General features: G+C 31.7%; 1 protein-coding gene across 1 annotated transcript; it reads left to right on the top strand.

The window, feature by feature from the left end:
* Positions 1–13,914: 13,914 nt before the first annotated feature.
* On the top strand, positions 13,915–17,504 carry LOC126733005 (heat shock 70 kDa protein, mitochondrial-like). The gene is made up of 6 exons (XM_050436115.1): positions 13,915–14,139; positions 14,553–14,632; positions 14,712–14,790; positions 14,915–15,481; positions 15,553–16,173; positions 16,566–17,504. Exons 1-6 carry the CDS (start codon positions 14,065–14,067, stop codon positions 17,184–17,186), a joined length of 2,043 nt encoding a protein of 680 aa, XP_050292072.1. The 5' UTR covers positions 13,915–14,064; the 3' UTR covers positions 17,187–17,504.
* Positions 17,505–20,111: the final 2,607 nt, after the last annotated feature.

Here is a 20,111-nt window from a genome sequence, read left to right on the forward strand (position 1 = left end):
GTCTCTGAGCACGCGCGTGAGCACGTAGTCAGAGGCTAGTATATATAAATGTTACTATTAATTTATATTAATCTATAGGTTTTATTTATCTATAATAATTTATACTGTAATTAATTTCCATGTTTTAATGTGATAAGTGCATTAATTTGATGCATTAATTATATGGTATGCTAATTTTTATATAAAAATAATTTATATGGTTATTTTTATAAAATTTACAATAATTTTGATATGCAATATGTCATTTTTCTTTGTGTTTTTTTTGGAAACAATTAAAAAATAATAATCAAAAGGAAGAAAAAAATTTAATAAGATGCGTGCAATAAAAATATAAAAGTAATTGTATACTTAAATCGGATGAAATAATTAAATATGTGAATTTACCCAAATAATATGTTCATTTCTAAAAATTATAGTAATCCTAAATTTTTTTTTTTTTTTTTTATGACATGCGATATGTTTTTATATACACACACGTGGAATCAACATTACTCTAAATTTGTGCTATATAATTAAATAGAGTGTAAATGCATTTATTTTCACCTGTTAATTACATATAGATGGTGGCATGGTGTAATAATTATTTGTATGAAAATGAATTTTTATGGTTATTTTTATAAGATTTATATATATAAAAAAGCAATTTATTTAAATTAAGAAATTGTAGATCAAATTGAGTTACTTTAGCAACAATTAAAACATAGTTCATTTAAATATAAAAGTAAATTTAATTTAGTAATGTTACAAACACAAATTATTTTACAATATTTTTACAAACTGCTAATGTAGCTTTAGTTCTTTCCAAATAGTATTGCAAGTAAAAATGTGATGTTAGTGATTGACCCATATTAGAACTAATAAGAATTTGTCACATCAGCAATTTGTAAAAATGTTGTAAAATAGTTTGTGTCTGTAACATTATTCAATTTAATTACACCTATGCGCACAAAAAATGAGACTGTTGGGCCTGACCTCACTTGGGCTCACAACTTACTTGTAAGGTGGGCTTAGAATTTCCTACTTTGGGTCGTTCTCGGCACAGAGATTCAACGTAGTTTTTCCTTTCTCTTTCTAAATCACTCTTTTTCTCTACTCTCTATTTTTTGAGAACCTTTTAACAACCCTTTTCCTATTCCATCTTCTCATATTTATAGCTTTGATTAGTGGAGAGACCATGATTACAATCATAGTTAGTGCAATTGGGGGTCCAATACCATCAGTTGTAAGTGGGTGGTTAGGTGGGGGTAGAATGTGGTGAATGTGGCATTGGAACTTGGTTCCAACTTAAGTAGGAATGCTCGGTAGTGATGTTTCCTGGGAACTGCCAAGCATGCTATGGTGTTTTTGAACATTAGTCTTTCTTTATTATTTGGGAACGCTTTGCCGAGCAATGGTCAGGTGATGAAACTTGGGCTTGTAGTTTATGAGGCTTGTAGAGATTGGAGATGTGGGCCGTGCTGCTGGGCTTGAATCCAAGGCCCAATTGGATTTGGCTACCTCGGTGCCGTACAACACTCTACCAAGAATTAGAAGATAATTGTACGCTTAAATTAGTGGAAATAATGAAACATTTGTGAATTCATGGGAGCAATTGGTTCATATTCTTAATTGTCCTCTCTTTTCTAATGACGTGTATAACTGAAGTTGATTTCTCAAATATTATTAAATATAATAAATATTATACATAGGAGTATAGGACATAATATAATTTTTTACAAAATGTTTTATGCACTGCACATCATGTAGATCATCATCTAATTACAATAAAGGGTTTGTCAAAGATAAATTTTTGTGACTTGTGAGTTAGTACCCCTTTGATCACAATTTACCCCCATCCACCACAATATATTTTTTCAAAAAGAGGGTATATGAAATTAAAATGCTGGTAAGTAAAGTTTAGTATGAGAGATTTCGCAATATAAATTTCAAATTAAAAAACTTTTCAGTGATTTGAGTGTTTTTTAGATTCCAATAAATAATGCTTTAAAACTCTGAATTATATAACATAAATTGCAAATTGCAAAACTTTTACTTAAAGTTATAATTTCAAATTTTCTAAAATACTACAAATGCTTGATGGAATTCAAAACTCTTTTTGTTCTTGTTACCGCAGCCAAATGCCCTTTTTTTATTAAAAAATAATAATAATAAAAAGGGGAACATTTTAGAGTTTAACCTCCTTTCCAATGGGTTGGGATAGTGTCTAGAGCATTGATGCATTGGACACATTAGAATACGGATACATGTCCAAAACTAGACACATGTTTGTATCCTAATGTGTTCAGTGCACTAATCTAACTAGCTTTTAATCTTTGTTAATTTTGTGTTATATCTTCAATTATCATACTCATTATTATTGTGATTAAATGATATGATTAGAGTAGTGTCCCACATAATTTATGTATCGCGTATGAAATACGCTCAAATGCAATTACTTAAAATAACTTGTATGTTTTTTTTAAAGGAAAATAACTTCTATGTGAAATTACCTTCAATTCATTAAATTTATTATTATTGTTATTATTTGAAACCATAAGATTTGAATATAGGACTTACAAGCTATATATCATCGCATCAAAACATCAAATAGTAGGCGGAATTCGAATTCAAGACTCTTATACAAAAAACTTTACAAATTAAGTTAACTGAAAGTCTGACACTCACTAAAATTTTAAGTAGTTAAATCATTTTTTTATAATAATAATAATAAGGCCTGAGGTTTGGGTCTGTTGCAAATGTGTGTGTATTTTTTAAAAACATAAAGGTGATATGAAATCCATGGAGTTCGCAAAAGTTTATATTTACATTTTTTTTTTATGGAAGATTTACGTATTTATTGGAACTGCACAAAAGTACAATTTTACTCATAAAAAAAGTAATACTTTAAAAGAGTATACATAAAAAAATAAACAAAATAATTCAAATCAAATACATGCTAAGTCTTCCTAAAAAAGAAAACCTATGTAGTAGCCAAACTGAAAATTGTCACCCAAAAAAAAAAAAAAAAAAATACTGAAAACCATTTCCTTAAAGACAAATATGATCTTATGAAGCGGACCTCTCATAAGCCTAACAAATAAGAACTTATGAAGCTGACCTCTCATAAGCTGATTAGTCTTATAAGCATGGGAGCTAAATGTTGGTAAGGAAAATTATGGAATATTTTGAGACTATAGTAAATGCTTACTTTTTTTTTTCTCACATGAATAATAAATTTCATCGTAAATTTAATTAGTAGGACCACTATTATGTAAGAAGAGAGTGTTTGCATTTATTGCACTCTTGGAGTATAATATAGCAATTTCATGTTCATAAGAGGCTTCTTCCATGGAGTGGCTTTAGAAGATACTTTTCCTTACTAATGTTTCAATTGGGGGCTTATTGGGATATGGTACTTTGTGCTATAGAATACACAATAATCTTCTAATAAGTTTAGGGGACACAACCAATTTTACACTAACTAATATGTTAAGTTGTAATTAGAGCATAATAAGTTGAGTGTCAACGATGAATTCATTTGAAAATAATGCTATTCTTATCATAATTTATAAATTTGACAATTCAACATGATCAAAAATTGAGTGTCCATCTATAGCTTTGAGAAATTCATAAATTTAAAACAATAATAAGAATTTAATTTTTCTAATGTTATTAAGACATTTTCTCATCTCCTCGTGTGTGTGTTAAATACTTAGTATTCCAAAAAATAAATTCTTCTAATGTCATGTGGGAGATTCTGGCATTTTACCCCTTTTTAAAAAAAAAAATTTTGGCAATATGCCCCTGTTTCCAAACTATATAGGGGCGTGCCCCTGTTTTGATACTCGATTACCTTAAAATTGAGTTTCAATTTAATACTCGATTTGTAAAAAATCGAGTTATGCCCAATCAAACTTAAAAAAAAAAAATAAATAAATAAATAAAAAAAAATGCATGGAACTCAAGTTCCATGCAAATTTTTTTTTTTTGTTTTGTAATCGCCCCATACCAGGTTCAGGGAGCCCTATAGTGGTGTTTTTAAGCCCTATAGTGACGTTTTAAAGCCCTATAGTAGCGTTTTTCTGTAAATTTTTTTTATAAGTGTGATCGCCCCATACCAGGTTCAGGGAGCCCTATAGTGGTGTTTTCTTGCAAATTTTTTTTATAAGTGTGATCACCCCATATCAAGTTTAGGGAGCCTTATAGTGGCGTTTTCAAGCCCTATAGTGACGTTTTAAAGCCCCATAGTGGCATTTTCCTGCAATTTTTTTTTTTTTTTTTTTAAGTGTAATCGCCCCATACCAGGTTCAGGGAGCCCTATAGTGGCGTTTTGGAACTCGAGCTCCCTAAACTTGAGTTCCATGCAATTTTTTTTTATTTTTTAAGTTTGATCGGGCATAACTCGATTTTGATAAAATCAAGTTTCGAAACAGGGGCACGTCCCTATATAGTTTGGAAACGGGCATATTGCCAAATTTTTTTTAAAAAAGGGGTAAAATGCCAGAATCCCCATGTCATGTGTAATGCTGACAAAAAAATGCATATAAATTTATCTGGCTCTGGTTATAATGTTAGAAGTTATTATTCAAAATCTGAATTAGTTTTCAAAGTTATGGTCCTGCGTGTACATTTATGTCATTATACTCATAGTTCTCTCTTTTTCATTTTCCTCCCCAAATAAATCCCTTTTTTTAAAAAAAAAAATTTATTAAGGGATGAGAAGAGTCGGACACAGATATTTCTCTGGCTCTTCTTTGAAAATATCAAATATGAAAAGTCAGACCAAAAAACAAAAATATAATCTACATCAACCTATGAACCTCATCTATTGCGTGCAATATTACATTCCTTGGAAATTACTACATCATACGTTTGATCTTTTTGCCCTCCATTTTGGAAGAAGCACGGACAAAACATATTCTTCACTTCAATGGAAATTTGGTTTTTATCAGTAATTTTTGCTAGTTATTACTTATTAGGTCTGGTCAAATGTATGCCCATTAACAAATTCGTTTTTAGAAAATTTTTATCGAAAATTAAAAAAACTGTCAACATTTTTTCAATTTCCGATAAAACTTTTTTCAAAATTGGTATATTATTGTGTGTCCTTAAGGCACACATTAATAAAATCCTTACTTATTAGGAGTAACTTAAGGTGGGCAATAACATGGCTCAATACACGACAACAGACAGTGACCCACTGATCCCACATATGAAATATAGAAACAGAATAGGACACTGAAAATGGTGAACAACTTTGGACCTAAAAGATGGACCAGCCTCCACACATACATGACACCAGCTTCTGCGACTTTGGTGTTTTCTTTTCCGTGTACGAAACAGTGATTTGTTTGTTTGTCCTTGGTTTGAACTTTTTTTTTGTAGCAGTAGTAGTAGTACAAAGACAGCTAGTGGTCTAGTACAGATAAGAGTTATGTAGTACCAATAATCGTAGCTCGGAACACCACCCCATGTCAAGTCCGGTAACTATATCGAGCTCACTTAAATTCTTCCATTTATCTTTCATAATTTCAATTAAAATGATCATGTGCACCCCCCATAAAATAAAATTAAAAAAAAAAAAAAAACTGAACTTTAGGTCAAATTCAAATAGATCTATGTATTTTCAATTTACAGTATGCTGATGGAGGGAAGAAAATAAAGGGGTTGGTAGTGGTCTAGGACTGGTAAGAGATTTCTAGTAATATTGTTTAAGTTTTGTGAAAATACGTGTGAGTCAAAAAGTATATGAAAATATGCGTTATGGTGTTTAAATAATAGTTTTCATTGTTTAAATACCGTTACCGATCGGAGCCTTAACTTACCACACTAGCTCTAAATTTCAACTCTAATAATAATTAAGAAATAATTAATTGTTGAGTGTTTCTCAAATAAATAAATAAATAATTGTTGAGTGATAATATATATATATATATATATATTTTTTTTTTTTTGGTTGAGGAAAATCTCTCTCTCTCTCTCTCTCTCTCTCTCTCTCTATATATATATATATATATAAAAATCTAAAAGTTTAAGTATAATATTTATTGTTACTACATCCACTTCAATCCATTTCAAATGTAAAATCTATTACTAAATAACTAAATAAATTAATTTAATTATTTTGTCCAAATCTATTAGTACATGAAGTTATTTAAGCATTTTTTAAATTAATGTTAATCAAACAGCACAATCTTTTAAATAATATAATACATCTTATGAATGTTTTCATTTAAATTTTTAATAGTAAAAGAACATTTAGATGATATCATTTACTATCTAAAAAAATTTACAAAGTGACATGATTAGTTAGTTTCACATCAACAACATTATTAACAAATTTTATTCGGTCCACTTTGGTCCATTTGGTTTACTTAGGTCTCATTCGGTCCAATTGGTCTATTTTAGTCCTCATTGGTCCATTCGGTCTATTTTGGACTAATTGGGCCTTAAATTGATTTTTTCGTAGGTTTCCTTTTTAGTTCCGGGCTCAAAATTTATATATTTATTCTTAATTTTTGGGTTGAAAAGTATGAAATTTTATTCTATTTGATCCAAACTCTTTAGTTTTGGGGTAAAAAAATACAAACAAAGAAGTATAGGTTAATTTAACTTAATTTTCAAGTTTCTCTAATATAATAGTTATTTAGGGTTTCAATTTAAAGTCTCATGAGTAAGAAACGAATGGAGGGTGGTCCGAGGAGGAATTACTCCTCGGATGTGACGTATGCAGCTCAAATATGTATTCCAATAATTAGAATGACCCTCCAAGAAGTTAGAATGATAGGAACATGCCTCATGAACATACAAGAAGGAAGGAAACCCAAAAATATCTAGGGAAAGCTGCTGTCACTGCATTAAATGCATTGCAGCTACTTTTCTGGCCGCATTTATGTGGAGAAGACTTCTGAACAGTGTTACCTTGGCTACTACAACTCACAGAAAGCCAGAGAGGGTGTCTGATGAAACAAGTACTCAAGTGGAGGCTCAGATAATCAACAAGTGTAGAATCAAGATGTTCGATTCACAGGGAGCTATATAATGTGAGAGACCCTCCATGAGAAAGGGATCGGAAAAATAGAGAAATAAGATTATAGCAATCTAAATTATCTTTTTATCCAATTGTGATCAATATATACAAGTGTGATCTCCTCGGACTGAAAGTCCATTGATATCAGAATATCTTATTTGTGTTTGATTGCCATTCAATTCAGTACTAACCGTTGTTTAACTCATTAGGGCCTAGTTCTTTGACACACTCTCTACAAATTTATTGTGTTAGGCTCATTGGGCCAAGATCCCATACGTTTTGGGCTTGGGTTGCGAATCGTGTCCCAACAGTTAGTATAAATTTATATGATTACTGTAGCAAACTTTGTAAATTTACACAATTATACATAGACTAATGTGAGTCATTTTTAAGCAAAACTATATAAATTCTATACATCTTTCTATTATACACGAAGTTATGTGAATGCTCTAATTCTTTCATTAATCTCATCTTGGTGTAACTCTCTCACTAAAGTATATATTTCGGATTGTCCATGTCTTTCTTTTTTAGCTTCTTTATCTCTATATGATTTTTTTTAATATACCATACAATTGATTTGAAAATAATTTGAATAATGTAAACTATTTTTGAGAGAATGAGAAATTAATGAAAATAAAATTAATTTATGCCTTTGTGTTAAAACTTTTTTTTCCTCTCTTAAGTGTGTGTGTGTTTGTTTCTAAAAAAATTGATAATTATCCCACGTTGCTTAAAAAAGTGTGCTATGTGTAACATAATTTGCCCTACTCCCCCTTAAAAGTTACCATGACTTTTGAGAAGAATTCATGATGTGAATTTGTGTTGTAACTATTTTTGTTCTCCCTTGTGTGTGTGCGTTTTTTTTTTCAAAAAATAGAAATAATTAATTAATTTATAGATGCTCTCCTCTCAAGCTTGATTGAAGCTTGCATTTAGAAATACATAAATAAATAAGGCTAAATTACAAAATTGGTCCTTATTCTTTACACTATATTTTAATTTGGTCCCTAACCTTTTAATTGTGTCAATTTAGTCCTTAACCTTTTGGTATTGTGTCAAAATGGTCCTTACTGTTAAATGATGGATGGAAAATGCTGACGTGACTAACAGCCAAAATAAAAAATGATTTTTTTGCCACATAGACTTCCATCTGGATTGCCACATTAGCATTATAATTAAATAAAATATTAATCTTCCTTCATCAATTTATAAAGAAAAAGAAAGAAAATATTAATCTGCGTTTTTTTCCTTTCAATATTTCTTGGCATCCAAACACACTCTGAAATCAAATCCTACAAAAATCAACCCTTTCAAATTTCGATTCAGTTGATTTAAATATAACCTTCACATATTGAAATGAAAACATATTCAAACATTCACATTCATAATCAAACCCACTACTCTAAAAAAAAAAAAAACGAAAGATCTTAGATTGATTTGAAATGAAAACACCAATTTATGTGGTTGAAACCCAATCTCCTCAAGCCAACTACAACCCATTTTGAGTAACACATTTGGTGGTTGAAACCCCTAAACCCAGCAAGTTTCAAGGAAGCTTAAGATTCTTAAAAAAAAAAATCCAAAACAAACAAGTTACAACTCAATCATAGTCCAAGCTGAAATCGAGCATTCCATATGTGTTGGTCTCCAAAGAGTCCGCCATGGGAGATCTAAAAGCTTCTTGGAATGTGGTGGCAGCAGATCTGGGTTTGGGTCGATTTTAGAGTGATAGAGAAAGAGAGAGTGATTTGGGTTTGGGTCGATTTCTAGCCCAGAACTTAGCGAGAGTAATTGTTGAAAGTGATTCTAAAGCTTGCATAGAGGCTATTCAGGGGCTGGGTCAGAGTTGTTCATTGAGGAATTCAAGCTAGAGCTATAGTTTGTAATCTAGCAGAGGCTTTCGGTGTATGTATTTTCAACTGGGTTTGTAGGGAAGCTAATGTGTTGGCTGGGTGATCTTTGAAGAATAGGTTTTTTTCTTTCTTTGATTTAGGTTCAAGCTCCAAGCTTTTGCTGACGTTTTCATATAGGTTTGCCTTCTGTAGTTTTTCTTTTAGATTTTTTTTTTAACGTAGACATGTTTGATTATCGGGAAAGTGCAGGAAAAATTAAAAAAAAAGTATAAAGAATATGAAAATTTTGGTTATTTGGATTTTTTTTCATTTAAATACTGATGTGATATGTTTAAATGTTAAATAAATTTTTAATTATCATTTAATTTTGGACGTGAGGTTAGTCACAATTTTTTTTAAGGTTATGCTGATATGGCATTCCAAATAGCAGTTGGCGTAGTATAAAAAATAATTTTTTATTATTATGCTTGACAAATCAGCTTTTTTCATCTATGATATAATAATCGAGACTAATTTGACATGATATTGAAAAAGTTAAGCACCAAATTAACATAATTGAAAGATTAAGGACCAAATTAAAATATGGTGTAAAGAATAGGGACTAACTTTGTAATTTATCCAATAAATGAACAAGCTTACTTGCTTTATCGATTCTCACACTTTTACTTTTTACTTTCTTTACTTTATTTTTAATAATTCTAATTTGTTGGTAATAAGGAGATTAATTTTTTTTTTTTTTTTTAATTTTAAAAAACCATCCAAAAGACACAAGAGAGGTAGATATTCTATTACCGTACAAACCATAAACATCAAAGCTTAACAAAAGAGAAGTTTCCATATTTATTGGCATCAAAAACAACAAAATCTTCACGTTAAAGGCATCCTGTTTTGGCTAACATGTCTGCATATTTATTGGCTTCCCGATAGATTTGCCTAAGTCTGACTTGAGGGAGTTTGACTAGTGTTAAACCTGCCTTGTGCGGGATTTAATTTTATAGTGAAAGAAATATTACAAATAATAACTAATCTTGGAAAATTCAAGCATATGTTAAATGCAAATTGTAATTCGTTTAAGCTAAATCAACAATCCATGAGTTACTAGTCAAACGTAAAAAATACTAGGATTTAATATTTCTTAAAGTTATGAATTATGATATAGAAAATACATTTGAAAGATAAATTTTTTTGTTTCTATAAAGGAATAATAGATCTCTCTCTCTCTCTCTCTCTCTCTCTCTCTATATATATATATATATATTTGATAGGAATAGATCTCTATATTTAATTGCACTATTTTAGTTAATTTTTAAATATTTTTACTAATTTAATATAATTATTTATATTTTAAATAATTATTAAATTAATTATAACGTCATCACGGTTCGACCCCGGTTCAACCTCGGTTCGATCTCAAAAATCTTGAACATCTCCCTTTTACGGTTCAATGAACGGTCCGGGTTTCAAAACCTTGTATCAGTATTGATAAATACAAAATTATATCGCACACGTGTTCCAATAAATTCTACAAGCAAGTCGTGTTTACCATCATACATGATAGGAATTGTGTTGTAAGTTAGGAAGTAATAGACATGACATAATTTCTCTAGGAAAATTATTAGGTACTCTCAAAGTATCATAAATGAGTATTTCTCCATCTCACATGAATAGTGAGTCCCACCATGAATTTAATTAGTGAAACCCACCATTTATGTGAGAGGAAAGAGTACGCATTTATGATACTTGAGAGTACACAATAATTTCACATTTCTTTAAACTTTTGTTTTAGGCGATTAATTATATATATGTGTGTGGATGTTTTGAGTTTTTTTTTTTTTTTTTTTTGAGTAAACAGTAATACTTATTAGAACACACATGAAAATAGTAATATTAGTGTTTTAAATTAGGTTTATAATACATTACATAACCAGAATAATTTTAATTGATTGTTAGTATTTTAAGTTGGATTTAAAAAAAAAACCAAAAAAAAAAAAACAATTTTTAACACAATCATAAGCCTGCAGAGGGCATATTTTTCTTTTTCTACAAATAACAATACACAAATTTCGAAGTCTAAAAATAAAAAATCTTTACCTCGAAGTTCTCAACAACCACTAAAAAAATACACTGTGATTTCATATTCTATTACACCTCCAATAACCCTTCAAAGTACATTTATATTTAATATTCATAAATGTCCATGATACCTAATACTTTTTAGTTTTTTTTTTATATGAAAAACTTGTAACTTTATTAAAACGAAGATAAATTCAGTACATTATGTGTAATAGCTGACTCAATCAGTGATGGATTTTTCTCTATTCACATTATATAATTATCACTATTATCTATATCATTCACATATTTTGCCAAAATTTGAGTTGGTATATTGCCTTGACGCTTTACATGGGAGACTTTTATTGATCGGAAATCTAGGAACTTCAGAGCTACCCTAGCTAGAATGTTTGAGACAATCATAGGTGGTGTGTATTATCCCAAAAGAGTACCAGCTACTATCTTAGAATGACATTCAAAGACCACATCTTTTAGACCAACATCCCAAGCAAAAGACACTCATATCTCCATGGCTTTTTGCTTCAATCTCTAGCAGTCCCAACGGATAATGAAATCTTCTACTTAAAGTAGCCGTAACTCTACCCTCATGATCTCAAATTACCATACCTACACTTGCCTGTCGAGACTAAGCAAAAACCGTCCCATCCACATTCATATTGTAACTTTATTAAGATAAAAATAAATTCAGTACATCATGAGTAATAGTTGACTCAATTAGTGACAGATTTTCCTCTATTCACATTACATAATTATCACTATTATTTATATCATTCACATATTTTGCCAAAATATGAGCTGGTATGTTGCCTTGACGCTTTACATGGGAGACTTTTTATTGATCGAAAATCTAGGAGCTTCAGAGCTACCCTAGCTAGAATGTTTGAGACAATCACACGTGGTGTGCATTATCCCAAAAGAGTATTAGCTACTATCTTAGAATCACATTCAAAGACCACATCTTTTAGATCAACATCCCAAGCAAAAGACACTCATACCTCCATGGTTTTCGCTTCAATCTCCAGCAGCCCCAAAGGTTGATGAAATCTTCTACTTAAAGTATCCGTAACTCTGCCCTCATGATCTCAAATTACCACACCTACACTCACTTGTCGAGACTAAGCAAAAACCGTCCCATCCACATTCACCTTGTAACTTTATTAAGACGAAGATAAATTCAGTACATCATGAGTAATAGCTGATTCAATCAGTATATAATTATCACTATTATCTATATCATTCACATATTTCGCCAAAATTTGAGCTGGTATGTTGCCTTGATGCTTTACATGGGAGACTTTTATTGATAGGAAATCTAGGAGCTTCAAAGCTACCCTAGCTAGAATGTTTGAGACAACCACAAGTGGTGTGTATTATCCCAAAAGAGTATTAGCTACTATCTTAGAATCACATTCAAAGACCACATCTTTTAGACCAACATCCCAAGCAAAAGACACTCATACCTCCATGGCTTTCACTTCAATCTCCAGTGGCCCCAACGGTTGATGAAATCTTCTACTTAAAGTAGCCGTAACTCTACCCTCATGATCTCAAATTTCCACACCTACACTCGCTTGTCGAGACTAAACAAAAACCGTCCCATCCACATTCACCTTGTAGCTCAATATGATAATATATCTACTAGCAAGTGAGCACTGAAGGGTAATTTAAGAATAGCTTAAGCATCGATTGGAATAAAAATTTGCTTCACTAGCTTAGCTTGCCATTCACATGTTAGAGGATCAATGAGAGCACAAACATTTGCTTGTGTTGGCAGTGTATTTGGTTGAGATAAGAATTTAAAGGTGTTTGGTTCATTGAGCCAATTATCGGTCCAAATTCCAATTGATACCTAAATAGTTATCAGTATCATATAATACACAATACGTATCGTATCGTATATAAAGAGTTACAGATCATAAGGGTGTATCAGAAATGCTCATGATTCGTACGATATAGTGTGCGTATCGTGTAAAATCGTATGCATCGTACGATACATAGACATATGCTTAAAATGAGTTTTTTTTTTTTAATAAAAAAATTTGTACTTTTATTTGAATCTAACAAGTTATTAGACTTGTTTTTAACATAGAATTATTAGGTTACTTAATTTAGCCTAATAAAATAACATGTCCATAATTTTTTTCCCCTTTTTCTCCTACAAAATTTGGGATGCACATTTATACTTCACTTTCATATTTACAAATTTATTTTCTATACTATGAATAAATTATTAATTGAGAATATAATTATTTTTTATTTTTGTCATTATTCTTATAAGTCTAAGAAATTAGAATGCCAAGAAGAATTTTTTTTTAATTATTAAAATAAAAGAACAAGAAGCGATATTAAATATTGATGATGAAGAAGAAAATTTCAATGAATAGATAAGCTTGCAAAATGATAAACATGATGATAACATCGACTTGAGATGGAGTTGATTAGAGAAGATGATGAAAAGAAATTATTATTGTGGGTGATTTGTAATGTATTATCACTTTTTTTTTTTTTTTGAGAAACAAACATACACACACAAGGTAGAGAGAAAATGGGAAAGTGGTTTTAACACAAAGGCACATTACTTTTGAGTTTAATTAATTTGAATGTGTATGTTATAAACACATGCTAGTTTGATTTATTTAGTTAGCTTGTTAAATATTATTACATAAGTGATTAATAAATTAGTCATTAGATGAATATATTCAAAATTTTTAATGAATATACCCTTTATACATGTGTTTATATATATATAAAATATTATATAAATTTTATTAAATGTTTGTATATCTTACAATATAAGATAATATACGATATATAATATGATTTACAATTTGACAGCTAGTTTATTGCATAAAATAATTTTCAAGTGATTATTGTGCTGAAATTACACCCATAAATTCAATAGCCCCAATTAAGGTTAAAAAAAATATTTGTGGTCAATATCCTCATCATTTTTATATGGTAATAACTTTTGCCTCACTCCTGTGTACTTCCGTTATTCGTGTTGCCCAAGAAAACTTTCATGCCTTGTCTTTAAAACCCTTTGCAAAAGCACCATACGATTCTCTCTCTTTCTCATGCTCTAAAACCTGATTCTTAAACCCCACATTCTAGTCAACCATTTGTTCAGTTATGGCCACTTCTGTGCTTCTTCGGTCTCTAAAGCATCAGAAGCTTCGAACTTCTTCTTTAGCAGCTTGCAGATCCGTAAGTTCTCTTCCTTTATTCTTTTTTTCCCCCTTTTGTCGTTGTTACAGAATGGAGATCCTCTGTTTTTTTTTTTTTTTTTTGGCTGGGAAGACGAAGAAAACTAAAAAGTTGCTATCTTGAAATCTATTCGATGATAGACTGTAATCGGATTAGTCATTGTAGTTGATTTCTTGTTATTTTTTCTTGTTATTGATGATGTTTTAATTTTGGAATCTGTTATTTATTTTCTTTTTTAGTTAACAAATGCATTCTTCATAGTTTCATTATTCAATTGAGTTATATTTTTTCTCAAATATGTGGAAGGTTTTACATATCCTAATGTTATTTTTATTAATCCATCTTTTGCTTTAGTCTCATGCATGTGACTATTTTGATCATAAAAATATTTTTGCGCCTTGTTACTCCCACAGTTCATAGGTGGCAGTGCGAAGACATCATTTGCTACCTCTCCTTTTGTTAACAAATGGGCATCCTTGGCAAGACCCTTTAGGTATATCTCTTCTTTCTGCAGTTTATTGTATGTTTCCAATGCAAGCTTCTTTGATGATTTTATTTTAAACCATACACAGCTCTAGGCCCATTGGCAGCGATGTTGTTGGTATTGACTTGGGTACCACCAATTCATGTGTTTCAGTTATGGAGGGAAAGGTTTGTTCATCTTCATTTTAACTTTTTTGGTTATTTAAAAAAATAAATTTCCTTCCTTATTGTTAATATTTTGTTAATTTTCCATGATAATTTTCTTTGGCTATTTCACTGAAATTTTCTGCAGAATCCCAAAGTTATTGAGAATGCTGAAGGTGCTCGAACCACACCATCAGTGGTTGCCTTTGACAAGAAAGGGGAGCTGATTGTGGGAACCCCAGCCAAACGTCAGGGTGTGACCAACCCGTCCAACACATTTTCTGGTACCAAACGTCTCATAGGGAGACGATTTGATGACCCTCAAATACAAAAAGAAATGAAGATGGTGCCTTATAAGATTGTTAGAGGTCCTGCTGGAGATGCTTGGCTTGAAGCCAATGGAAAGCAGTACTCACCAGAACAGATTGGGGCATTTGTTCTTACCAAGATGAAAGAAACTGCTGAGGCATACCTTGGTAAAACAGTTTCTAAAGCTGTGATCACTGTTCCAGCTTATTTTAATGATGCACAGAGGCAAGCAACAAAGGATGCTGGACGAATTGCTGGTCTAGACGTTCAGAGAATCATTAATGAACCAACTGCTGCTGCACTGTCTTATGGGCTAAACAACAAGGAAGGCCTTGTAGCTGTTTTTGATCTTGGAGGTGGAACTTTTGATGTTTCAATCCTGGAAATATCAAATGGTGTCTTTGAGGTATGCATCACTCAATTTTTGCTATGTTGTTTCTTCATTGTAAATGAGTCAGCTAACAGTCTTTTTAACAGGTCAAAGCTACAAATGGAGATACTTTTTTGGGAGGGGAGGACTTTGACAATGCACTTCTAGAATTCTTGGTGAATGAGTTTAAGAGAACTGACGAGATTGATCTTTCAAAGGACAAGATGGCACTGCAGAGGCTTCGGGAAGCAGCTGAAAAAGCTAAGATAGAACTCTCATCTACAAGTCAGACTGATATCAACCTTCCATTTATTACTGCTGACGCTTCTGGTGCTAAACATTTTAATATCACACTGACCAGATCAAAGTTTGAGACTTTGGTGGATCACTTGATTGAGAGGACCAAAAATCCATGCAACAACTGTGTAAAGGATGCTGGGATATCAGTCAAGGATGTGAATGAAGTTCTTCTTGTGGGAGGGATGACCCGTGTTCCCAAGGTACAAGAGATAGTTACACAAATCTTTGGGAAGACCCCAAGCAAAGGAGTAAATCCTGATGAGGCAGTTGCTATGGGAGCTGCAATTCAAGGTGGTATCCTTCGTGGAGATGTTAAGGAGTTGCTTCTGTTGGATGTGACTCCTTTATCACTTGGCATTGAAACTCTTGGAGGCATCTTCACCAGGTTGATCAACAGGAACACAACCATCCCTACCAAGAAGTCACAGGTCAGTTTATCTACTAAAATGTAAATTCCAGAAAACTAGGATCAGAGTGAGAACTGAGAAGTAGTAGACTTAAATTAAAAAGTTAATACTGTAACATAATTATTTGACCTGTCTGCTTGATGAGAAGACTATATATATACTCATATGTTGTAAAATCAGTAGATAGACAGTTGTATTTAGAATGCATAGATTAACCCAACCTTTGGCAGGGCATGCTAATGCCATTTTTAGGAGACTGGATTCTAAGAAAAGGAGGTTATCTTATCAACGTTTTGTTTTTAATTCTTATTTTCTTTAAGTGTTTGTTTTTGCTAGTGTACTTGAACACTGTGTTGCGCCTAGCTGTATGAAGATATGGTTTAAATTTTGATTTTCATGCATTTGTGTCTCAGGTCTTCTCTACCGCTGCAGACAACCAAACTCAGGTAGGAATCAAAGTTCTCCAAGGTGAGCGTGAAATGGCAGCTGACAACAAGCTTTTGGGTGAGTTTGAGCTAGTTGGTCTTCCTCCTGCACCTAGAGGCATGCCACAAATTGAGGTGATGTTTGATATTGATGCAAATGGAATTGTTACGGTTTCTGCTAAGGATAAGTCGATAGGTAAAGAACAGCAGATTACAATCCGATCCTCTGGAGGCCTCTCTGAGGTTGAGATTGAAAAGATGGTCAGGGAGGCTGAGATGCATGCTCAAAGAGATCAGGATAGAAAAACTTTGATTGATATTAAAAATAGCGCTGACACAACCATATACAGCATCGAAAAAAGCTTGGGCGAGTACAGGGACAAGATTCCTACTGAGGTTACATCAGAAATAGAGGCTGCCGTTGTGGATCTGAGGAAAGCAATGTCCAATGAAAATATCGATGAGATCAAGGTAAAGGTTGATGCTGCAAATAAAGCTGTTACAAAGATTGGAGAGCACATGTCTAAAGGCTCAGGAAGATCATCCCCGGGAGGATATCAGGGTGATGAGCAGCCCCCAGAAGAAGAATATGAAGAGGTCAACAAATAGAAGTTCTTAAATCAGATCACATGATATAAGATAATACAATTATTTTTTTCATGAGTTTCCAAAATCCTTTTTCAGCGGTTCTGTAGTTAATTTAGGGTAGACTTTACATGAGAATTTATTGAGAAGATTGTCATTTGTGAATGCAATCTTAAATTGGCCCCACATTAAAATTGAATCCATTGGAATCAATTTTGAATTCATTTTTGCTGCATCTTGAAGTGGCTTCTGCTATTATTTTCGCAAATACAATAGGAAGTACTCATGCTATCTTGGCAAAACTGGACTAATTAATATAGGTTCAGAAGATCTTATACTATAGTGCCTAAATTTGGCTTGGGATCTGCTGTTGCTTTGTTACTGGACCCTGCTTCTTATATTGTTGACAGATTGTTTCATTGGGTCTAATGCATTGGTTTGGTTGCAACAATTATATTTTGGCGATAATGTTATTAGTGAAGGTTACTAGAATCTTTTTATATCTCCTAATCTGCATGCTACATTGTAAGATTTAGTGGACATTTGGCATGCTTGTCTGAAGTGGTGCTTTAAGCCATGGAGTTAAGAGTGTTATATAAATTTAGTAACCAAATTGATCAAAAATTTAAATGTTCAGGGTATAAACATGATAATTGAAACTTCGGAGACTAAACTGTAACAGGCCAAACCAAAGGAAGTATTACAAAATGAGCATGGACATTTTGGCCGCTTCACAGTTTTATCAGCGTAGTAAATTATTTTTTGAATTACGACTATTTCAAACAACTCCCTTTTCAAAAAGCTGAAAAATAAGCTATACCAAACAAACACCGATAGTATTTGAAACTGTACATTTTTGAAATTATGTGGAAATCAGGGCAATATATTAAACTGGAAATTTGTTATGTTGAACTTACACTGTTTGTGTGCATGTCTGGATTGTCCTTTTAGTGCATGCAATGTTCCTATGTTTTGCAGGAAAATTACCCTTTCCCTTTGGAGTTCTAATGTTTATATCTTAAAATTTTCTTTGTCAATGCATTTACAATTTTCGCTAGATGTATACGTTTCTGATACGCATTTGTGTCTAATTTACTGACCGAACTTAATAATGCATAAAAATCAATGATTGACTACTACTGCTACATATTGCTTTCCAAGGTTTTATGGACAAACTGAAGAAAGGTTAAGAGTTTGTTAGTGTTTTTGGTATATTGGGTTTTATGGGTGGTTCTTAATTGCTATTTGTAGTTCATTTTTGTGGGTCTAGAAAAAGCAAAAAGGAAAAAAATGATGTTCATGCATTCAAGTAAGTAACATAGCCACAGCTCAAGTGGAAGAGCAAGTAGAGGTTGAGGTTGAAGAGGGTTACACTATAAATCAATTCATTGATAAGATTATTGAGGTCTTTGTGAATAAGAAGCCACAGACAAATGAATAGAGGAAGTATTTGGTGTCTAGGGAGGAGTGGAAAAAGTATAGGGAAAGCTTCTACAATCAACGCTGTTTGCGGGCAGATGCAGAGCTGCAGAAGGTGATCCTACCATGAAGCAGCAATTGATTTCCCTAAGAAGAAAACTGAATAAGGCTTTATCTTTCATATATTTGTAATTATGCTTTGTTTTTGTAGGAAAAGCAAAGAAATAAGATTTTTTTTTTTTAGAAATAAGATATTTTCAACCTGATTTTATAGGTTAGTTTAGTTTCTATAAAAAAAAAAAATGTGAGGAGTTTTACCAAATTTACCAATTAGTGGACACAAGCAATTAAATTTCACGTTTTAAGTCTCTAATTTTGTTAATTTTGCTACGTTTCTTAACAAACAATTGTTCAATTGAATATACAGATACATGTTTGGGTTTAAAGGTACTTTCCTGTTCTATTTCATCTGGGGTAAGCATTGCAGATTGATGATGAGATGGAAGGTCATAGTGAACTTCTGAAGGAGATCCAAGACAGCCCAACTTTGATGCTTGTCTGCTGTCGGTGCTTATGATGACTATGCAGATACATTAGAGAGGCTAAAATGCATGCTCAAAGATATCAGGATAGAAAAACTTTGATTGACATTAAAAATCTTGGGTGAGTACCGGGACATGATTCCTACTAAGGTTGCAAAAGATATAGAGGCTGCCATGGCAGATTTGAGGAAAGCAATCGGCAATGAAAATATTGATAAGATCAAGGCAAAGATTGATGCAACAAATAAGGCTGTCGCAAAGATTAGAGAGCAAGTCTAAAGGCCCGAGAAGATGAATATGAAAAGGTCAACAAATAGAAGTTCTTAAATCTAACCACATGATATAAGATAATACAGTTTTAGTATTTTTTTTTTTCATGAGTTTCCAATATCCTTTTTCAGCGATTCTGTACTTAATTTAGGGTAGACTTTACTGTGGAACATTGTCAATTGTGAATGCAATCTTAAATTTTCCCCTGCATTATCTAGTAGATAAATTTCAACTTCATTTTTGTTGCTTCTAGAAAGTGGCTTGTGCTATTATCTTCACAAAGACGATATAAAGTACCTACACTGGTCCTATGTTAAGTACTAAAATCTAACACCTAAACAAGTTGTGAAACTAATTGTGGATTTGGGTGTGGTTGTAGGCACCTTGATTACAAAATGAGCATGGACATTTTGACTTATGCAATTCATGGAAAAATTTAATATAATTATTTTATAAAAATATAATGTAAAATTTGTAGGTTAAGTACTACATGTGTTACTTAAAAGTATTTTCTATTTTTATAAGTTTTATGTAATAGAATATATAATGTACTTTGCATTCAACAACAATACATAGTTATATATATATATATATATATATAAATTTTAATTTAATAAAAATATTTAAATCACATAATTGTACTATTGTTTATATAAATGGAAAAAATCAATTATTGATTTTGTTTTGTTTTCAGAAATTTGTTATTTAAATTAATTAT

The sequence above is a fragment of the Quercus robur genome, chromosome 6 (genome assembly GCF_932294415.1).
Source record: "Quercus robur chromosome 6, dhQueRobu3.1, whole genome shotgun sequence".
Lineage (NCBI taxonomy): Eukaryota > Viridiplantae > Streptophyta > Magnoliopsida > Fagales > Fagaceae > Quercus > Quercus robur.